Source organism: Suricata suricatta, chromosome 15 (assembly GCF_006229205.1).
Source record: "Suricata suricatta isolate VVHF042 chromosome 15, meerkat_22Aug2017_6uvM2_HiC, whole genome shotgun sequence".
Lineage (NCBI taxonomy): Eukaryota > Metazoa > Chordata > Mammalia > Carnivora > Herpestidae > Suricata > Suricata suricatta.
Genome location: NC_043714.1, coordinates 20,998,058 through 21,017,665, shown reverse-complemented (window position 1 = coordinate 21,017,665; position 19,608 = coordinate 20,998,058). Strand labels below are relative to the sequence as shown.

General features: G+C 39.2%; 1 protein-coding gene across 1 annotated transcript in view; it reads right to left on the bottom strand.

The window, feature by feature from the left end:
- Nucleotides 1–19,608, bottom strand: part of KCNB2 (potassium voltage-gated channel subfamily B member 2) — a 389,052-nt gene that overhangs the window by 353,328 nt on the left and 16,116 nt on the right. The window contains exon 2 of the mRNA XM_029923794.1: nt 6,622–7,305. Within this exon, the coding sequence (XP_029779654.1) occupies nt 6,622–7,200 (579 nt within the window). The 5' untranslated portion in view covers nt 7,201–7,305. The remainder of the gene's footprint in view (nt 1–6,621; nt 7,306–19,608) is intronic.

The window sequence follows — 19,608 nt, the reverse complement described above, 5'->3', positions numbered from 1 at the left end:
TTCTGTTCTCACCAACCTTCCCTGATCAAATGAGGTCAAGTGGACAAAAAATGGTGCATTTTCAGGGCAGCCTTTCAGGGAAAGCAGAGAAACATGGATCTCAAAATAGGACCACTAGAGCTAACGAATGGAATATTTGAGACTTTTTAATCAAAACTCAACATCTTCTATCTTATCTGTTTTATTTTTTTATGACTAATTTATTCCAGGCTTTCAACCAGTTAGTCTGCATGAATTATATATTTTAGAAAGAAAAAACCACATCTCTCTAATCTGAACCTCTACAGACTGGCCACGTTCTCTCAAGCTATCCCGTCTCAACCCTCATGCCATGTTATGGGAAGGGCACAAACCACATAATCTGTACAGCTGGGCTGTGGAAACGAAAGGGCAGCAAGAGAAAACACAACACAGAAGCAGCATGATCGGCACACTAATCAGGCCGCTGGCAACCCTAGATAGAAGCTGGCAAGCTGCATGGTCCACAGAGGTGCCCTGATGCAGGGAGATTTCCGTGTGTGCTCGCACTGCATCAGTTTGCTTTGGGGGGTCCACTTAGGGTTTTAATGGCTACTGTTGTGGTTTATCACTTAAAACACTCATCAGAAAGCTAAACTCAGAGCTAGTATGGGCAGAAGTGTTCACCTGATGGTGTGTATGGATGTGTTCGTATATGTGTGTGTGTGTGTATGCACATATATGTACATGTATCTATATACACACACATACATATATACACACATATAAAAGTGTTACACACATGCAGAAGTGTTCACCTGACTGTGTATGGATATATGTGGTATACGCACACACACATATATATACACACATATATACATTTATATATACACACATATATATACATACACATATATATATACACACACACACTGTATGGCTCCTCCTCTATTTGCAGATTCTCGTTATGCCACTTTGCTTTTATGAAAGACCCACATTAGTACCTGTTTTCACTAAATGAAAAAAAAATGGGAAGAGGATTTTTCACTTTTATGAAATGCTGTTTCTTTGTTTTATGCCACTTCAGCTTACAGAAGATTTCATAGGAATGTTTATTTTCAGATAATGGGGGAAACCTGTGTATGTGTACACACACACACACACACACACACACACGTTAAAGTTCTGTTCTTAGACTAAAACTCAGTAGTTGGTGGTTCTGTTTCAATATCTTTCTTTTTTTTTTAATTTTTTTTTTGAGAGACAGAGACAGACAGCACGAGCAGGGGAGGGTCAGAGAGAGAGAGAGGGAGACACAGAATGTGAAGACAGGCTCCAGGCTCTGAGCTAGCTGTCAGCACAGAGCCCAACGCAGGGCTCGAACCCACGAACCGTGAGATCTGACCTGAGCCGGAGTTGGACGCTTAATGGACTGAGCCACCCAGGCGCCCCTATCTTTCTTTTAAACCAATGCGTTAGAATAACTGATCTGTAAACTAGAAATAGAATCACAATGTTATGCATTCTTTTCCCCTTGATGAGTACACAGGAGTCTTAAGTTTTATCTGGATTTATCTTCTTTTGACTATTTCTGTGACTTGAGGTGTGGTTCTCAAGGAGTTATCATCAATAGGGCAACTAAACAGGCACCCTCCCCTGGGAAACTCAGAACTGTGACCTCTGGCTCTCCAGAGAGCTGGAGTTCCAGGGAGGGACTATGTACACCTGCTGCCATTGGGCTCCCTCCTGACCTAAAAATGTCTAAGGTCTCCCAGTCCTTCCCATGCTCGCTGTAGGTGCTGTGCTGTGCCAAGCCAGTGGTGATGGTGATGGTCATGTGGGTGTTTGGTGGTAATGAGCTGGAGGCAGGAAACACTCTCTCCTTCCTCACATTGTGTACATTCTCCATGGGATCAATGTCACTGCCAAGGGGAGAAAATTGGTCCTTGTGGGGAAGGGTAAAAAAAACTTAGATATTAAAATAGTCTGTAGCTCTCTGAGCTCCACCCTATCTGACAAAGTCTTATTCCTTAGTATTTAGTTTCTGTCTTTAGGAAGAATTTAAACTTAATTTTTGTCTGCAGGAGGCCATTAATGGAAAAGAGCTGAGAAATAGTTCTCTGGTCAATCATCTTCCCTTTCCTGAGGGAGGAGGTAGAGGGAGCAATGGAGGGAAGAAGGAAGGGAGGATGAGTGGGGGGAAAGGAGAGAATGCGAAAAACATAAGAGAATGAGGGAGGACTCCTTAGGTAAATATGTGGTAGCTGTAGATACATAGGAAAAGTGAGAAGGGAAGCAGATAATAAACTGCCCCTGCCCCCTACACTAGACCCTGAATCCTGCCCAACAGGGTTGCTGAGGGACTCTCACTGTACTTGTTCACATGAACAGAAATACCTTTCTGTAGCCTTGATATTGTTCTTATCAGATAAGGGCTGCTTACAGTCCAGCTTCCTGACCTGACCCTTGAGATGGGTCTGTTGGCCGGCACTGTCCTGACCATGACTTCCCTGTGTGTGCCCAGGCTGGCGCTTGCCTCCCAAGACTCAGCCGTTTCCTAACTGGCTTTGCCTGAAGCCAGTTGACTTCTTTTGTCCTTGACCGTCTTCAGGTATCTAAAGTGAAGGCACTGTATAGTACTGAGCCTCTTTCCTTTTGACCCTCAGGTGGGCCATGCTCCTTGTTGGTTGTTGTTTCATCCCAAAGGCTGACAATACCACCTGCTATAGGATCCACTTCCCTTAAATGCTTTCAAAAGCCTCTTGGACTGAAGTTTCTCTAATGTAAAATTTAAAGGAGAACAGCTCCTGCAGTCCCTTTGGGAAAAGTCCAGAGAGAAGGGAGAAAAATGTTTCTAAGGCAGAGGCTGCCTAAATTGCCCAGGCCTGGAAGAGGCACAGATCAAGTCTAATTCCAATTCACTGCCCAGGAGACCGGCATCCAGGAAAGCCCACCCTCTCCCCTCCCACATTCCTACGAAGGACATGCCAGCACCAGCAATTCCATGTCATGGAAACCCTGAGACGTGCCACCATCCCCTACGCCGTTCTTGGGTCGTACATTCACAAACAGCCTGAAAGCTAAACTCTCTACACAAAGGGATACAGTTTCCAAGGTAAACCAACAAGACGGAAAGAACACAAAGTCCATCATACAGATATAAACTCGTGTCCAGTACCAGATCACACCACACCACAGAAAACTATGAAACTACAATTTCTATCAGCCTTGGTATTATTTTCAGAAAAGAACAATTATATTCCATGTTATTCTATGTATGTGTAAAAATGTCAATTTGTTAAATATAGACAACTTAAAATATACCATCCTTCTGAACTCTGCTTTGGCATGGTTTTCAGTGATTAATGTACTACAAAGCTCAATTAATGGAAGTGACACCAAGAAGCATGTTCTAAAAGAGTCAAATTATTTTCACGGTCATACTCAAAGACAAAATACAACAGGTCAATGGGTCTTGCGATACTTTTGTGTATCACAGCGGATGCACACAGCATGGGCTAAACCATTATAACTGAAGTGATTATGGAGTATTTGTTCCACATTGTTGAATAGATATTTTAACCTACTGTGGAATATTTGACATAAAAGGTCAAGTTTTGCCTTCTATGCCAGGGATTTAGCAAGTAAACTCATAACTTTTAAACTTCCTTTACTATAGAAATATTAGATAAATTATAAAATACAGGAAAAACCAAAAGAGAAAGAAATACTTTCAAAGATACACAATCCTTGTTTAAGCAAAGAGAATATTTTTTTTTAATTCTGAAGAGAAGGGTGTGCCTTTCTACATGTCCATTTGATTTATTTTTAAAGTTTGCTTATTTCGAGAGAGAGCGTGTGTAGGTGCACGTGTGTGCGAGCCAAGGAGGCACAGGGAGGGAGGGAGGGAGGGAGGGACGGAGGGGGAGAGAGAGAGAGAGAGAGAGAGAGAGATAGAGAGAGAGAATGAATCCCAGGCAGGCTCCATGCTGTCAGCTCAGAGCCTGACGTGGGGCTAGATTTCATGAACCGTGAGATCATGACCTGAACTGAAATCAAGAGTTGGACGCTAATCAACTGAACCACCCAGATGCCCCGCTACATGTCCACTTTAATGTGTGTAACCCACAGAGAGAATTCTATATATGTTCAACTGAATTATCAATATGAATAAGCAATCACTGTAACTGCAAGGAAAACAGGTATTCTCCTCCAAAGATAGCTCACCTCCTGGGCAAGTTAGGAAAAGCACATAGATTCCAAGCATTCCAACCCCGAGCTTCATAGCATAGGCAGGATCCTGATGTACCCATAACACAAATAGAGATAACTAAAGTATCTTCGTACTGCAGTTTTAACAAAACAAATTGCTCCTAAGTTGTAAAAATACTATTCACACATAGCACTCACCTCACCAAGAGTTATTCTAGAGAAATACCAAGTTATATGCTTTGAGAAGAGTACAGGAAAGGTAGTGGTTTATATAAGACATCACGCAGAGCTGTTTCTAAAAGGTTCCAAGCCTCAGACAAACGAAACTAAATATTTTCACTAAATTACCATATAATCAAATGTAAATAATTTCCATAATATTTCTCTATTCAAACAGAGAGGAAAATGTAGATATTTAAATAAAAAAATATAAGTCCTTTATGAAAACTTAGTAAAGAATCTACTTAGGTTAGCAAATATTTGCTTAGCTTGATTAATAATTTGGAAACAAATTTATTATTTATAACTACATGAAAATTACCAAAACCAATGTCCTTAGCAGCTGGGTATAATGTGTAGCTAGATATCTTATCTGAACATACATAATTTGAAGTAAGTTTCAACAATCTGCCTGATGCGTAGGGGTATATAATAGCATAATGAAATAGGCCATTATCAATGTTACCTTCTTAGAGATGAAGAGATTGCTGTTGTTTCTAAAATTTAGACATTAAGTGACTAAATTTCATCTGGGAAATCAGGTTATTAACCCTATTCTACACTTAATAGAAATTCTTTAGAAATACAAATGTGTGTACTTTAAGATCTTTTCTATTAACAGTACCTAATTGTTAACAATGCTGTTCTAAGCAAATAATCCATATTAACCTTCAAATTTTCTGTGATTTGGCCGCTTATTTTCACATATTTGGCTACTGCTCTCTGGAACATTTGATGGAACAATGATTTTGACCTCAATTGCCTACACGCTTGAAAGAGTTCACTTAACACCCCCAAATACTCTTCTAAATCCAGAGTTTATCTCATTCATGTTCAAGATTCACTCCATACTTTTAGCAGGAACTCAAATATGTAACCTAATGCTTGACACTAGAAAGAGAAGTAACCTTTCTCAACCAAAACCCACAAAGGTAGCACATCTATTTCTCTTACAGAGAAAACAAGTTATTCATAACTACAAAAAGACCCAGTCGAAATCTGTCCATTTGCTGTAAGGTGTGCATTCTCCTCATCATGTAACAGAAATATATTTTATTTCACTTATTTCCATGTCCTGACCACAAAGTAAAATGCCTCTAGAAGTCAACAAGATGTAAAACCAGGCACAGCAAATGGTGCAGAGGTTTTATGATCATCTGCATTCGGCTGATTTGTATACATTATTTACATGTTGTAGATTGTCACATAGGATCTTAATTTCCAGCCAAATGGCACACACAGCCTATCACACTTCCACAATCTTTACTGTTTTTAAGAAATAAGAATTGAAAAAAATTCTAATTCAAAGAATTCATATGATGACACATTTTTCTACTATTTTTCTTTTCTCTATTCCACATTCCATTTTCATCTATTATGCACAAAATACCAATACTATGCTCTGCAGCTAAAGATGACTCTTGACACTTTATTCATTATTCATACTGCATGATAGAACTAAATATATGGGATAAAAATCAGTTTGCACTAACCCCCAAAGCTCTAAATAAAATTAGACAAACAGAATCATGCATTTGAATTAAATGCTGCAATTCATGGCAAAAAAAAAAATTACTCTGAGATTTAGACATATGCAGGCACAGTGGAAACATGAATTTACCTTCATTTTAAGTAAACAGGATGAACGCTGAAGTAGAGGATTGCCTCAAATGTAGAAAAAAATCATACGCCAACAGTTGGAAACATCATTGTCAGAGTAGACGTCACAAGGGAGGTAAACAGATGCATTCTGGACACTGACTATTCCTTGACAGCTTAATAAGAGGGCCTTTTCCTCATGCATGGACCATCGCGCCCCTGCAGCCCTCTGGACTACATCGGGCCACATTCTCCAGGAGGCACCTCCTTCCCACTCAGTGACAGCACCTTGCCTCTGCCCAAAGGGCCCAGGCCCCAGCCTTCTGCAGGACTCCGCAGGTGACAGCCCCAGCGAGGGCTCTCTCCTCAAACTCCAGCCATCAACACTACCCAGCAGCGCCATGGACACCAGAACCCTTCCAAAGCCTCTGTTGCCCAGGCCTTTTCCTACACAGTAACGTTATGTAATAATGAGTAATAACTCTATCTGAATCCATAAGCTTCTGGAAAGTGTCTTTCACTGTGTAGCCACATTTTGTCCAGTCTTAACCAAACGCCTAATACGAAGACAAGTGTGCCCTCTGGGAATCGTGCCCGACCACACACAGGGAAGCAACGCCCCGCATTTCATACCTTTGCAGCCACGGATGAGTTGGGTTTCTCCAGCAAGTCCCAGAGCTTCTTCCTTTTCTCTGGACAGCAGGTGTTATCAAACTCTTCTCCCTCCCGCTCTCGCATGGTCTCGGCCTCCCGCCTCAGTTCTTCGTTCATCTGCTCCTTCTTTTGGTGATACCTGGCTTGGCAGCAGGACTCCAGGTAGATCTCATCAATCCCCCAGTAATCGAGTTCTTGCCCAAAAGAGAGTGCACACATTTCTTCCATCATGTGGAGTTTCCCCGTCCGGTAGAAATTTAAGATGGAAGTGAAGGCCCCTGGATGCCGGTCAAAGAAATACTCGTTCTCGCTGAGGTTGTAGTCGTCGCACACCTCCAGGAGGCTCTCGTGCGTGTTGCAGTCCCGGAGCTTCCCCAAGCGCGTCCGGGGCAGCCGGTCCAACGTTCTCCACAGCACTTCGTGGTTGAGGCCCCCCACGTTGATTTTCACCCTCCGTGAGCACGTCTTGCTCCTGATGATGTCCACAGGTTCTGGTGGAAGGGAGAGCGTTGACCTTGAAGTCTTCCTATTTAAGCCAGGGGGAGCCTTTTCTGCCATTTTGAACTGGGCAAAGCCGCACAGCCACGATCCTCAACAAGACTGAGCGGTGTGGGAAGGTCAGCTGAAACGATATCCCTCAGAGGCAGGCATGTCCATTGACAACTGGAAAAAAGCAACAATCACTGGGTTACTTCCACTTTCCTAAAGCATTTCCCATTCTCTGGGATTGCTTTGTTGTTCATGCACAACCAGGAGGAATAATATTAATTACCGTGTATTGATGGAGCTAGGAATCTTTGCCTTGAGATAGGAGAAAATAGGGAAAGGCAATACAGTGCACTACACACAAGAGGCTGTGCATTCAATTTTATACATCAAGAGGTCAGCAACTCCCAGATTTATCAGCAGAGACCACTTTCTCAAGCTCTAGGCTCAAATATCTGTGTTGATCAGCTAGTCCTAGACTAACCACAGACACCTTGGGCTAAACCGACTGCACCTACAACCTGCCCACCAGTTCCTGACCCTTCTCCATTTCAGATTTCTGGCGCTCCTCATTCCCACACCCACCTAACTCTGAGAAACCTGGATCTATCTGTCTACATCCTAATAAGCACCAGGTCTTAACCAACCGTACCTTCAAAACATTGCTTAAGTGCTCCACAATAACTACCCAGTCCTTGATACTCTTGAACCATGATTTTGGTTCAAACCCTCAGCATCTCTTGCCTACAATTCTACAAGAGCTTCTTAAACTGGATCCCACACTTCGGTGTTGTCCACCTAAACACCATTCTCCATACAGCTACCAGAATGATCTGCTAAGATACAAAATTGACCTTCCCATGCTTTAAACCCTACAAAGGCTCATCATTCCAGGTAGGAAACAATTCCAGTTAGCCTTATTAGATCTGGCCTACCCCTCCACTCTCACTTCTCATCTCTCCTCTTTCATCACTATATTCCAGCAACCCCAGACTACACACACATCCTTCTATCTCAGGCTCTTGAAGCTTTCTTCATGCTGTGTCCTTCAAGGGCTTCCAACGTTCCATTTCCTATTTATATATGTATGTATGTATGTATTTATGTATTTATTTATTTATGGATGAGAGAGAAAGAGCAAACAAGGGAGGGGCAGAGAGAGAGGGGGAGATACAGAATCTGAAGCAGGCTCCAGGCTCTGAGATGTCACCACAGAGCCCTATGTGGAGCTCAAATCCACAAACCACAAGATCATGACCTGAGCTAAAATCAGATGCTCAACCAACTGAGCCACCCAGCCCAGCTTAACCCACTGACACACTCAGGTGCCCCTTCCATTTCCTTTTGACTAACTGCTACTTCCTCTTCAAGACTCATTTCAGACACCATATGTTCCAGAAAGGCCTCCATGGTAGTCCTCCTCTAGGACCGTGAAGCTCTGTGAATGTCACTTCTGTGTCATCATACCTGCAATAACACCTTTCTCACAGGACATGGAGCTCTTAAAGACAAAGAGCTTGTCTGTTGTATCCCTGTCACTGAGCACAGTGCTTACAGATGGTGAGTGTTTAATAAATGTTAAATAATGAGCCAGTTCTTTGTTTTCCACAAAACAGCTGACAAAAGACCCAGTAGGGCTAAGGTATATGGGCAGAAAAAATGCATAAATTAGGTTATTTGAAGAATGACGTGGCCTAAAATGCATCTGTTTACATGTTGTGTGCATGTTTGTGTGTGGATAGTATATGTGAGAATGTGTGTGTGTATGTGTGTGTGTGTGTTCATGTTTGTATTCTTTTGTTCCTCAGCTCTTTTCTCCTGAGTACTAATTCTTTAAGACATTACTGCTCTAGTATTCCCTCTTGTTGATCTATTATTTTGATCTGCAGCAGCAAGCATCTTCTTATTTGATCTTCCCCTGTAATGTTTTTGCAGAAAATCATGGAGTGTCAAGCAATACATCCAAAACACCAATTTTAATGCAAAACACCATGTTTCAGTCAGTGCCCTTCTACCAAAGAAAAAAAAACTTAGATTTAAGAGGTCTTTATCATTAGAACTCTCTTTTAAGATACAGACCAATGTCTGCAATGCCTCTGATTTCTCCATTCCTGTGAGTTGAATTTATTTCTCCACCTGGAAGCCAAGTATCCTCTCAAATGAAAATGTCGTATTTGTGAAAAAAAAAGTAGATGGACTATATAAGAAATATTTCATATGCGGCCAATAAGTACAGGTGACTTGAGAGTTTTTTCAACTACACAGTGACAGAAATATTTTAGTATATAAATATACACTCTCATCTCAGATCACAAAAATACCTATTTTTACAAAAATAAAGAAGAGCCACAATGATTGGGTAAATCACTTAAATTCTCTGAGCCTCAATTTCTTATGCTAAAAATGAGCATAAGAGTATCTGTGGTATCACAGGCAGTATTATGATGATTCAGTGAGATAGTTTATGTGAAGTGCTCACCACCGAGAGGTAGATCTGAACAGAATAAGAAAATCTGTATTTCTCCTTTTACTTTTGGTTTCTAGTCACTGAAGGAAAACTGAGATTAAAAGCTATGCGTGTCCATTCAATAAATGCTAGCATTTAAATTTTTTCCTTATTCACCTGTTATATCTTCTCCAATAAATTATAAGTCTGTAAGGCCAGGAACCGTTTGTCCCACCTTCTCTGTACCTGCACATCACAGGCACCTCACAGCATGTGTCCTTGATGCCATCAATGCCCATGCCCAAATTGTGCACTCGGGTGACAAGGGAAAATGTATATACACATACACATAAAATTGGGCAACAATATTAAGATCAGGGAAAACAATTAAAAATATTAGAGATGAGGCAGTTCCAGTAGCAAATCTGCATGTCTGTTCTGCATTAAATAGTTGGGTTGCAAATGCAATGACATCTCAGCAATCCATAAAGATTATGTGAACAGTCCACATGAATAATAAACAAAGGCTAATCCATTTTTAATTGGCTACAAATAAATGTAAAATGAATTTACTCTTTTTGAAGTATCATGTCTTACACTAATGTGAAAAAGATAAACAGTTTGGGAACTGAATAAAATATCAGAATCAGAGGTTTTCCGGAAAGAGTGAGAACAGACTCTAACATTGATACAAACATCTCATGTTCATGGTCAAGGGCTTGCTATTTTGTTAAAGGCATTACTACATGTATAAATGTATAAATGTACGTCACAGTCACCATTTTTGTCAGATAATTTCACACCTGGTTTACAGTGAATTTTCCTTTTTATAGTTTGTGTGTCTCGAGTGAAGGATGGTCATAAGACTTTATATTTCAGAATATCTTTTTTTACCATTCAAAATCTTTGTATTATAGGAAATCCAGCATTGATTACAAATCCCACCATAAAAGCCAGTTGAAATTCAATGCCTGATTTTCAAAGCAGGAGTAGAGAAATTTAGGAGAGAATGTGACCCACTGATTTGGTTTTCTTAAGACTTAAAGATGCTCTGCTCTGAGTACTGTTACTGTGGTTAAGTTTTTCTTTTCCCTTGCCAGAATGTTCTGCTTGTGACCTGATATGAGTGGAGGCTCAAAGATCTCAAGCAGTTGAAGAGCTGTGAATGGTGCTAAGAGTTCATCAAGCTTTAAGAATAACAGTAGAAAACAAATGGTGGCATTTGGAGCTCAAGTCAAGGGCAGAGCACAGTACCTCTGAAATGCACTGAGCCTCTCTTTTTGCCCACCTGCCTGTCATTCTCCTTTCTTTCTTTCTCTGCACTTTTTCTCTCCCACTTTCCCATCTGTTTCCCCATGCACCTGCTTATCTTTCTTCCATTCCTTTCCCTCTGTTCCTATCTTGTTCCCTCAATTTTTCTACCCTCAGATCCTCTGACCAATCACAAAACCAAACTATATACAATTAAACCTTGGATTGAGTAACTTCTTCTGGGAGTGCTCTGCAAGATGAGCAAACATTTCTAATAAATTTTAACTTGATAAACAAATGATGTTTCATATTACCAGCTGGACTGACACTGAACGACATCACATGATCACAACTGAGCCAATGGTAATTGAAATCCACTTTCAAATACAAATGTTTTGGATTACAAACATGTCTCTAGAACAAATTATGTTTGCAAACCAAGGCTTTACTGTACTTGGAAACTTGTACATACTTCATAAATGTTTCTATACCCTTAATATGAAATCCTCCTGAGCTGAAAATGCCGCATCTCTATCCAGAAGAAAAGAACATCTAAACTGAGCTGCTTTGTATGGGAAGTTGTACGAAATTGCACAAGGCTCTGCTCTGAGGCTCAGGACCTCTGGGTCCAGTTGGGTTGACCTTCTGTCTCCCCCTCACCTTTCTGGTTGGACTTGTTTTCTCACCCATTAAACAATGACATTTTATGACTACTGATCATTAATATCCTATGACACTTGGCTAATCTTTCCTCCTGCTGTGATTCCATGACCTCCACCATCCTCTGCTCCAATCACTATCTTTACTTTAGCTAAAAGTAAACATATCACACTACCTTAGAGTCAATGAAGACTTTTCCTGCCCAGCTTCTTAAAAAAAGGTGGTTTCCATATTTCAAGAACTCTTTAAGATTTGCCAGAGTCTGAAACTACCTTCAGAACATCAAAGAAGTTTCACTACTTTTATTTAGTGTTTAGTTTATTTTCTATATTTTGATTTTTTATTTTTCATCTACACTCTTTTCTGCTATATTAATTTTACTTCTAACAATGCACCTGCCAGTTTCCTCTGGGTTAGGTGCTGTGTCCTGACACTCTTAAGAGCTAGCAAAATTCAGGTTTTTAATTTTAGTAATATAAAATGGATATGTGATTTTTTTCCACGTTCAGTTTTATAAGTGAAATTATGTCTATCATAATTTTACTCCATAAAAATTAATCACCTAATTCAAGTTAGGATATAAGTATAATATAAATGTAATAATTCAATGTTTACATAATATAAATGTTATGCAACTGTGTAGAACTTATACGCTTAAATAGTTATAAACTGAAGGCATACTTATTTCATGGGCAAAATCTCAGTGAATCTTTTCTTTTGGCAGGTTGTTGATTTATTTCACCTCATTTGATCAACTGAAAGTCAAGCTTGCAACAATCAGTCGACCAGTGCAAATGTACTGAAATTCCCTTCATTAGTCTGAAAGAAAAAAGCAACCCTTTAAACAATAAACAACAACAAACATTCTCGTTTCGCACAGCTGCACTGTGCTCTTACCAGCAGCGTAAAATTATACTGCCACCCGTTCAGGGCCAAACCTGACAAAACACAACTTTCTGATCATGGCATCATAATTACAGCTTGAGACTCCAGGTTGTGGCTGCAGGGGGGGGGGGGTAACTGTATTCTCAAAAATACTACCATTATGTCATACATTTGACACTTCCTCAGGGTAGCAAGGCAGGATAAGTCCCATGTGTGAGCCTATGAAGAAGAAAAGCAAATTTTTCTAAAGGCCTAAGTGATGTTTACCATTTCATTTCTGTGTTGCTAATACACATGGAGCAGGCATTTGCACACAAGAACTCTTCAACCTTAAAGTCTAATTCACTCTCTCTATATACCTCTAAACCATTTTCTCCAATTTTTATGTATGGTGTTAAGTAGTAAATGCACCTTTTTTGGTAACAGCTATTTCTGTTTCAGAGAGCTAAGAAGTTGATTTGTAATATCTACTATATATCAACTATTAGTTTAATATGTAATCATGGCTTTATTTTTATTTTTTTATACTTATTTTGAGAGAGAGAGAGAGTGGGGGAGGAAGGGGCAGAAAGAGAGAAGAGAGAAAAAATTGCAAGCAGGTTTCTGCACTGTCAGCGCAGAGCTCAATGCAGGGCTCGAACTCACAAACTGCAAGATCATGACCTGAGCTGAAATTGAGAGCTGGATGCTTAATCCAGGCACCCTTTCAATGCCTTTTCTTTTAATGTTAGAATTTCCTGAAAAATTTTAAAGTACTTCCAGAATTTACTAATGAAAAATAAAATTATAACAAGTTCAAAGCAAAGCAAATTTAATTGAGAAAGATAGTACTTTAAAGTAAGGTCCTAGAAACTCAGTTGTCTTAAGAAATTCAACAAACTTGCTGATTTACTTTACAACCTGGCCAGATATACTAATGAATTTCACAGTGTTTATTGCTTTTTAATATGTCAAGTTCTAGTAAGAACTGAAACACTGTCCATCAGAATGGTAAAAGGTGGCATTTCTTTTCTCCAATCATAAGCTGCTAATATCAGTGTGTTCCTCGACTTTAGCACAACTATTTAGTCCTTAGTTTAAAAAAACAATCCAGGACTTTTATCCTTGATGTAACCGATGCTTTTTTTAGACACACTGAAACAAAATCCTAAAAGCTTTGCTTTCAGTGGTCAGAGGAAGCACTGTGTTTCAGTAAGAAGGGGAAGACAAGTAAGAAGTAGAATATGCAATATGAGCATCTTTCAATCGCACAGATGTCTCTGAATAACCAAACTTATAAATAAACTATTTTATTTAGACACATAAGATGACTTTCCTTCATCAGAACAGAGAACTATTTAAATAATTAGATCCTATTTATATGTTTGCCATAATTAGAGAGTAAGACAGTATGTTTGCCTTTAGAAAAAATGGATTTTTATAAGACAGAGCTGACCAAAACAAAATGCTTCCCTACTTTGAAGAATGTAACACGGTTATTATAATGCATCTTGCACCAGTTATAAACTACAAGGTATAGCTGTGGCTTGAAATTTTCAGTCTATTTCCAAACATACACAAAAGAGGCTAAAATTTTTATAGGAGCATTCAGCCATTCAGCTGGTGGAAGGTTTTCTATTATGAAAGTAAAAGTGCCGCCCTTTACGTTGGGGCCCAAGATGTGTTCTTTTCAATGTTTCCTTTTGCAAAAGTCTTCCCAGAGTCACAATGCAGTGAAGGGGATAAATAAAAAGTAAGGGCAATGAGAAAAATAAAAATGGCGACCAACAGAGGAACCACTGGTGCCACTGAAAGAAATGAAAATGAGGCTGGGCCACCCTGTGACATCCTGATAAAACCAAAACTTCAGCTGCTACCTGCTGGTCCACGTGGATTGTTCCACATGATGATACAATCTTCGGTGTGGTGGACGGACTTAAATTTCATATGCCATCTGGGTTTTGGCATCTGTAAGTTAGATTTAGCCTCTATAAAACCAAGTAAAAAAAATGTTTGTGAAATTTGGATAGGATTTGAACATTTTGTCAGGTTTCTTCCAACAAAATTAGTTTTTAGATCATGTAATGATTGGTTCAGAATGTTCAATAGTAACATTCTTGACAAGAGATGTTTCTCTCAGCTGAGCTCCATTTAATCACAAAACTACACTTTCAAATTACATTCTGGTCCCTTACTTCTCCATAATCAAACCTAGTACAGGCAATGTGGTTTTTATTAAAAGCTCAAACACGAAGCCTGATTTGAGATGAGTTTCTAGGACTTAAACATTATACCATGCTTTAAAACCACTCATATCTGGAAACTAGAATCACAAAGTTTGGTAGAAGGGAGTTTGTATATGGCCGAGTCCAGTTCCTTATTTCTAGGTTTCAAATCTGAGATCCAATGAGGTCATGTGACTTGGCTGCTCTCTCGCTCTCTCTCTCTCTCTCTCTCTCTCTCTCTCTCTCTGTCTCTCTCCCTCTCTGTCTCTCTCTCTCTCTCTCTGGCAGTTGCCATCCTTGGACTAGAACCCAGATCTATAAATGCCTACATAAGTCTCTTTCCATTACATCCCGCCTCATTATTCTTTGCTTTCCACCTTCTAGATAAAGTTTTTAAAATCTCTTATTTCTTTGTCTACCTCCATGTCAAAATATTGATTCAAACTCCAGTAAGTTGAGATGTATTATTTCCTATATATCGTTCATTTAAAGAGTACCCTTTAAAGGATAATGGCTGTAGTCAGGCAACTTGATTGTGTTCTTGTGAAGAAGGGTGAACTTCACAGAATCATGTTTTCATGACCTCTGCTTTCCTATCACCAGGTTTTATGATAACCACCTCCTGCCCCGGACCCCTCAGTCAGTCCTGCCCACTGCACCCCCACCCCCACCCCGAGTAGACCAGAGTCCTCTTTTGTAGAAGATGCTTCCATGCCTCCCACACCCCAGATAAAGACACACTGCATACAGAGACTGCAAGGCTTCCCTCTACTTCTTTCTTCACTTCCATTAGGTACCTTGCTCCTGTTCATGCTGTGTTCTTGCTTTTCATTTTTAAATTTTTTTAATGTGGCATCCTCCTTCTACCATAGAAAATTTTAATATCTTCTTTTCTCTCCCCTCTTTACCTTCAGATATCAACTCAAGAATCATATTGTAGACAGCATCCCCTGATTACCTTGATTTATGCAATAATCCTGTTTTAAGAACATATAGAATTAGGTGCCTTTTACCTGTGGCACTTGTCACAATGGCTGTTTTATATTTATTGGGATGAGTATTTTGATTATTGATGAATATCTATCTTCTTTTTTAGACTCTAAGTTCCTTGAAGGTAGGGATCAGGTCTCATTTTATTCACCATTGTATCCCAAGCGTCTGGCATGACGTAGACCCACAATGACATTAGTTGAGTGAGAAAGTAAATGATTAGATTTATATTTTACTTAACATTTATTTAAAAATCATACTCTCATTCCAGCTACCTCATATTACCTGCCACTCCCCAATTCCAATATGACCTTCATGAATGAAATGCTCTTCTCCACATTCTCTGATAAACTCTCTTTTTTTTTTAATGTTTACTTTTGAGAGAGAAAGAGCAAGAGTACAGGAGAGGCAGAGAGAGAGAGCAGGCAGAGGATCCAAAGTGGGCTCTGTGCTGACAGCACAGAGCACAATGTGGGGTTGGAACTCATAAACTGTGAGATTATGACCTGAGTCGAAGTTGGAACTTAACCGAGTGAGCCACCCAGGTACTTCTCCATCTGGTAAACTTATCCATTATTCAAGGTCAAGAACAAATACCTTGTTCTAGGGTGAGTTCATCTATTCTGCCATAATGGATGAGCAGTCTATCCTATGTGTTATAATACTTTTATCATTGTATCATAACTATTCACTTATTCATTCTCCTACTCTGCTTGAGGCACAGTCTCCAACATCATGGTAGCATTCTAGAAACAAACATACAAGCAACTAACTACAACTGTGATATAAACCGCAGTGGAGAAGTAGGTGTCACGTGAGCTTTAACTGAAAATATCTTCTTGGTTGTGCGTTCTTAAAAATAATGAACATCTCTTACTGATATTTGCAACTTTGATATCCAAATGCTTAACAAATGTTTGTGGACTCTCCAAGAAAATGAATGAATGAGTGAATAATGAATTTCAAGGCACTATCATCCTTTTTTTCCTTCTTTTTGTTTTTTGTTTTGTTTTTTGGGTTTTTTTTTTTTTTGTCAAATGTTCGATTTAAGATCATTAGTTTATTTTGGTGACTTTCAATTTATTTAGAAGTTCTACTGGCCTTTATCTACCTATTTTGACAAGGCCTGGGTTCAGATAAGAGCTAGATTTTACGGAAACATGTATGGAAGAAATGATAAGTAACTAAAATTCTCAAATAATTATTGCTGTCCCAATGGGAATATGCTGCCTGAAAACACTACAGGGCCTCGTGAGAATGTTCAGGCACAGCTGGGTGGCCATCTGTCAGGTACTCGCAGGAGAAATCCCTGCCCTGTTGAGAGATGGAGAAGATGGCCCCCAGAGTGCCTTCTATAACTCAAATTTTATGATTCTATGAGATTTCAGTGACTATCACTCATCTACATAACCCACTCGGCAAATGAAGAATAGGAAAAAGTTCACCCTTGTCAATTTCTTAAGTTTAAATTTTGCAAAAGTGAATTTTCTATATCTCAGCTTATACTGCTCACTCTTAAGACAAGTATGCAAGCCAAAAGAGCCAATATGATTGAACTTTCACTAATAAAGGAATAAAAGAAAAGAAGGTATCAGAATTAGTCATTTTTCCCCCAAAAGATGAGCATACACCCTTCAACAATAATCTTTTTTCTTTCTCAGTAACATAAAGTATTGCCATGGGAAGCCTATATGAAGGAGGCAAAGTTTAATCAAAGGAATGCCCTGACAGTAATGGAAATACAAGAACAAGATCTGGGTTGGGAAAATAGCTTAAGTAGAAAGGCAGAAAACTCTTCCAGTATATTTAAGTCACAATGTATTGGTGACCACATCTTCAGATTCAAAGTAGACTATGGCCAAAACTCACCTTAGTCAGTGTATCCAATACTATGTCTGTCCCTTGGCCTAAGTGGCATGCATACAATATATGAAAGGTTATATTTTCTTATGTACAGCCAAAGGTACCTTTCCTGGTTGGGCATATTCAAAATACTATCATGTGTTCTAGCTTCTGGCCTGAAAAAACAGTGTCTAAGAAATCACCGATACCTGTCATTAATGAAACTAATTTAAAAAATCAGAATGTTTCATAAGTAATCATATGCTTGATTTTTATTCTGTGCTTTAAGTAGAAACGGAAAGTGGCTCGCTGAACTATAGACATCCATCTCCACCTCCCCTTTAATTAATGTTTCCCATCCACCCTTGTCATCAGTGAGGATCATTAAACAGCATTTATTAAGCATCCATCTGCATATGGCACTTTATAAATATGCCTCCCCTCGCCCCTGCCCCCTTTCTCAATCTACCATGTGTCTCTGTTGTGTAAAATGCTAGGGAGCTACAATGATAATAAATAATTAATGGTAAGAATGAAAGGCAGATGGATGAGATGCCCTACTAGCATCTAAGAAACTTAGAATGTTAAATTCACTGCTAATAATATAATTTAGCACAATTTGATAATATAAAAGCATTTGATGAGGAAAATGAATTAATCATATTCCATCAACATTTTCTAAAATAAAAATGTGAAAATTTGGAACCACAGATGGACTGACTGAAGCCTAGAGTTCATGTGACTTGTACCAGATGATACAGTCTTGAAATAAATACTTTGGAAAACAGTGTGGAAAAATCACAAAAAGTATGTTGTGATAGTATAATAGGGAATGCTACTTTGAAGGAAAAGTGAAAGTAGTCATAAATTAAGGACAGCTATTGTTTTCATTGAAAGGAATAGTCTGTTTAATGAGGAAATTAAGGACTTTTCCCCTTTTCCAGTGTTTGTTTAATGTTGTTCTATTATTTTCTGAATTTATTTTTCTTCCAAAAATGAATCAATAATATTAGATTCAGGTATGGTGATATTTAAAGCACTCCTTTTCTCTTGTACAAGCCTCATGTAGTCAGGATCATGGGCAAAGGCCATGTCAGTATACAAAAAGCTATTGCTATAAAATTTAGATTTTCAATTTGGATTTTACTTCAGCTTAAGATCAAAATGTCCATAAGTAGAAACTTTATTTCCTAGAAGGTAGGGATATTCTTGGAGATGTGTCTGAGGGAAAGCCAAAGTTATGATCTCATTTGCTTTGTGGATTTTGTTAATAATTACCATTTTTAACATCTACCACATATTTTTTATGCTTTTTATTTATTTTTGAGAGACAGAGAGAGAGACAGTGCGAGCAAGGGAGGGTTAGAGAGAGAGAGAGAGAGAGAGAGAGAGAGAGAGAAAGAGAGAGAGAGAGAGAGAGAGAGAGAGAATGAATCAGAAGCAGGCTCCAGGCTCTAAGCTTGCTGTCAGCACAGAACCTGACGCAAGGCTCAAACCCACAAACTGGAGATCATGACCTGAGCTGAAGCCAGATGCTCAACCAACTGAGCCACCCAGGTGCCCCTCATCTACCACATATTGAATGATTATTATATGCAGCCACTGTACTTATCCCTTAAATTTAATTTTCAGAATGAAAATATTCATTATTTCTCAACCTATCTAGGGATGGGTATTATTATCTTTGATTTACAAATAAAGAAACTGAGGCTCAGAAAGGTAAGTTTCTTGTTCAAGATAGCATAACTAGTGACTACGGTTCCAGGATTCAAACCTAGCAGTACCTTGAGGCAAAGTCCATGTTCCTAACCTTATAATATAATGGAGATTTTCCTTGAATGGCAGGATTCTGGATGCTTCAGAATAATAAATTGTCGTGTCCCACCCCAGCCAGCAGGGCAGAAAACGGGACATGACAATAAATAAATGAAAATATGGAATTAATATTGACAAATATATTTAGCATGATATAGAAGAATAAAACTAAGGGGTCCCTGGATAGCTCAGTCTGTTGACTGACTTGATCTGACTTGATTTTGGCTCAGGTCATGATCCCAGCAGCATGGGATCGAGCCCCATGTCAGGCTCTGTGCTGAGCCTGGAACCTGCTTGGGATTTCTTTCCCCCGCCACACACACACACACACACACACACACACACACACACACACACTCTCTCTCTCTCTCTCTCTCTCTCTCTCTC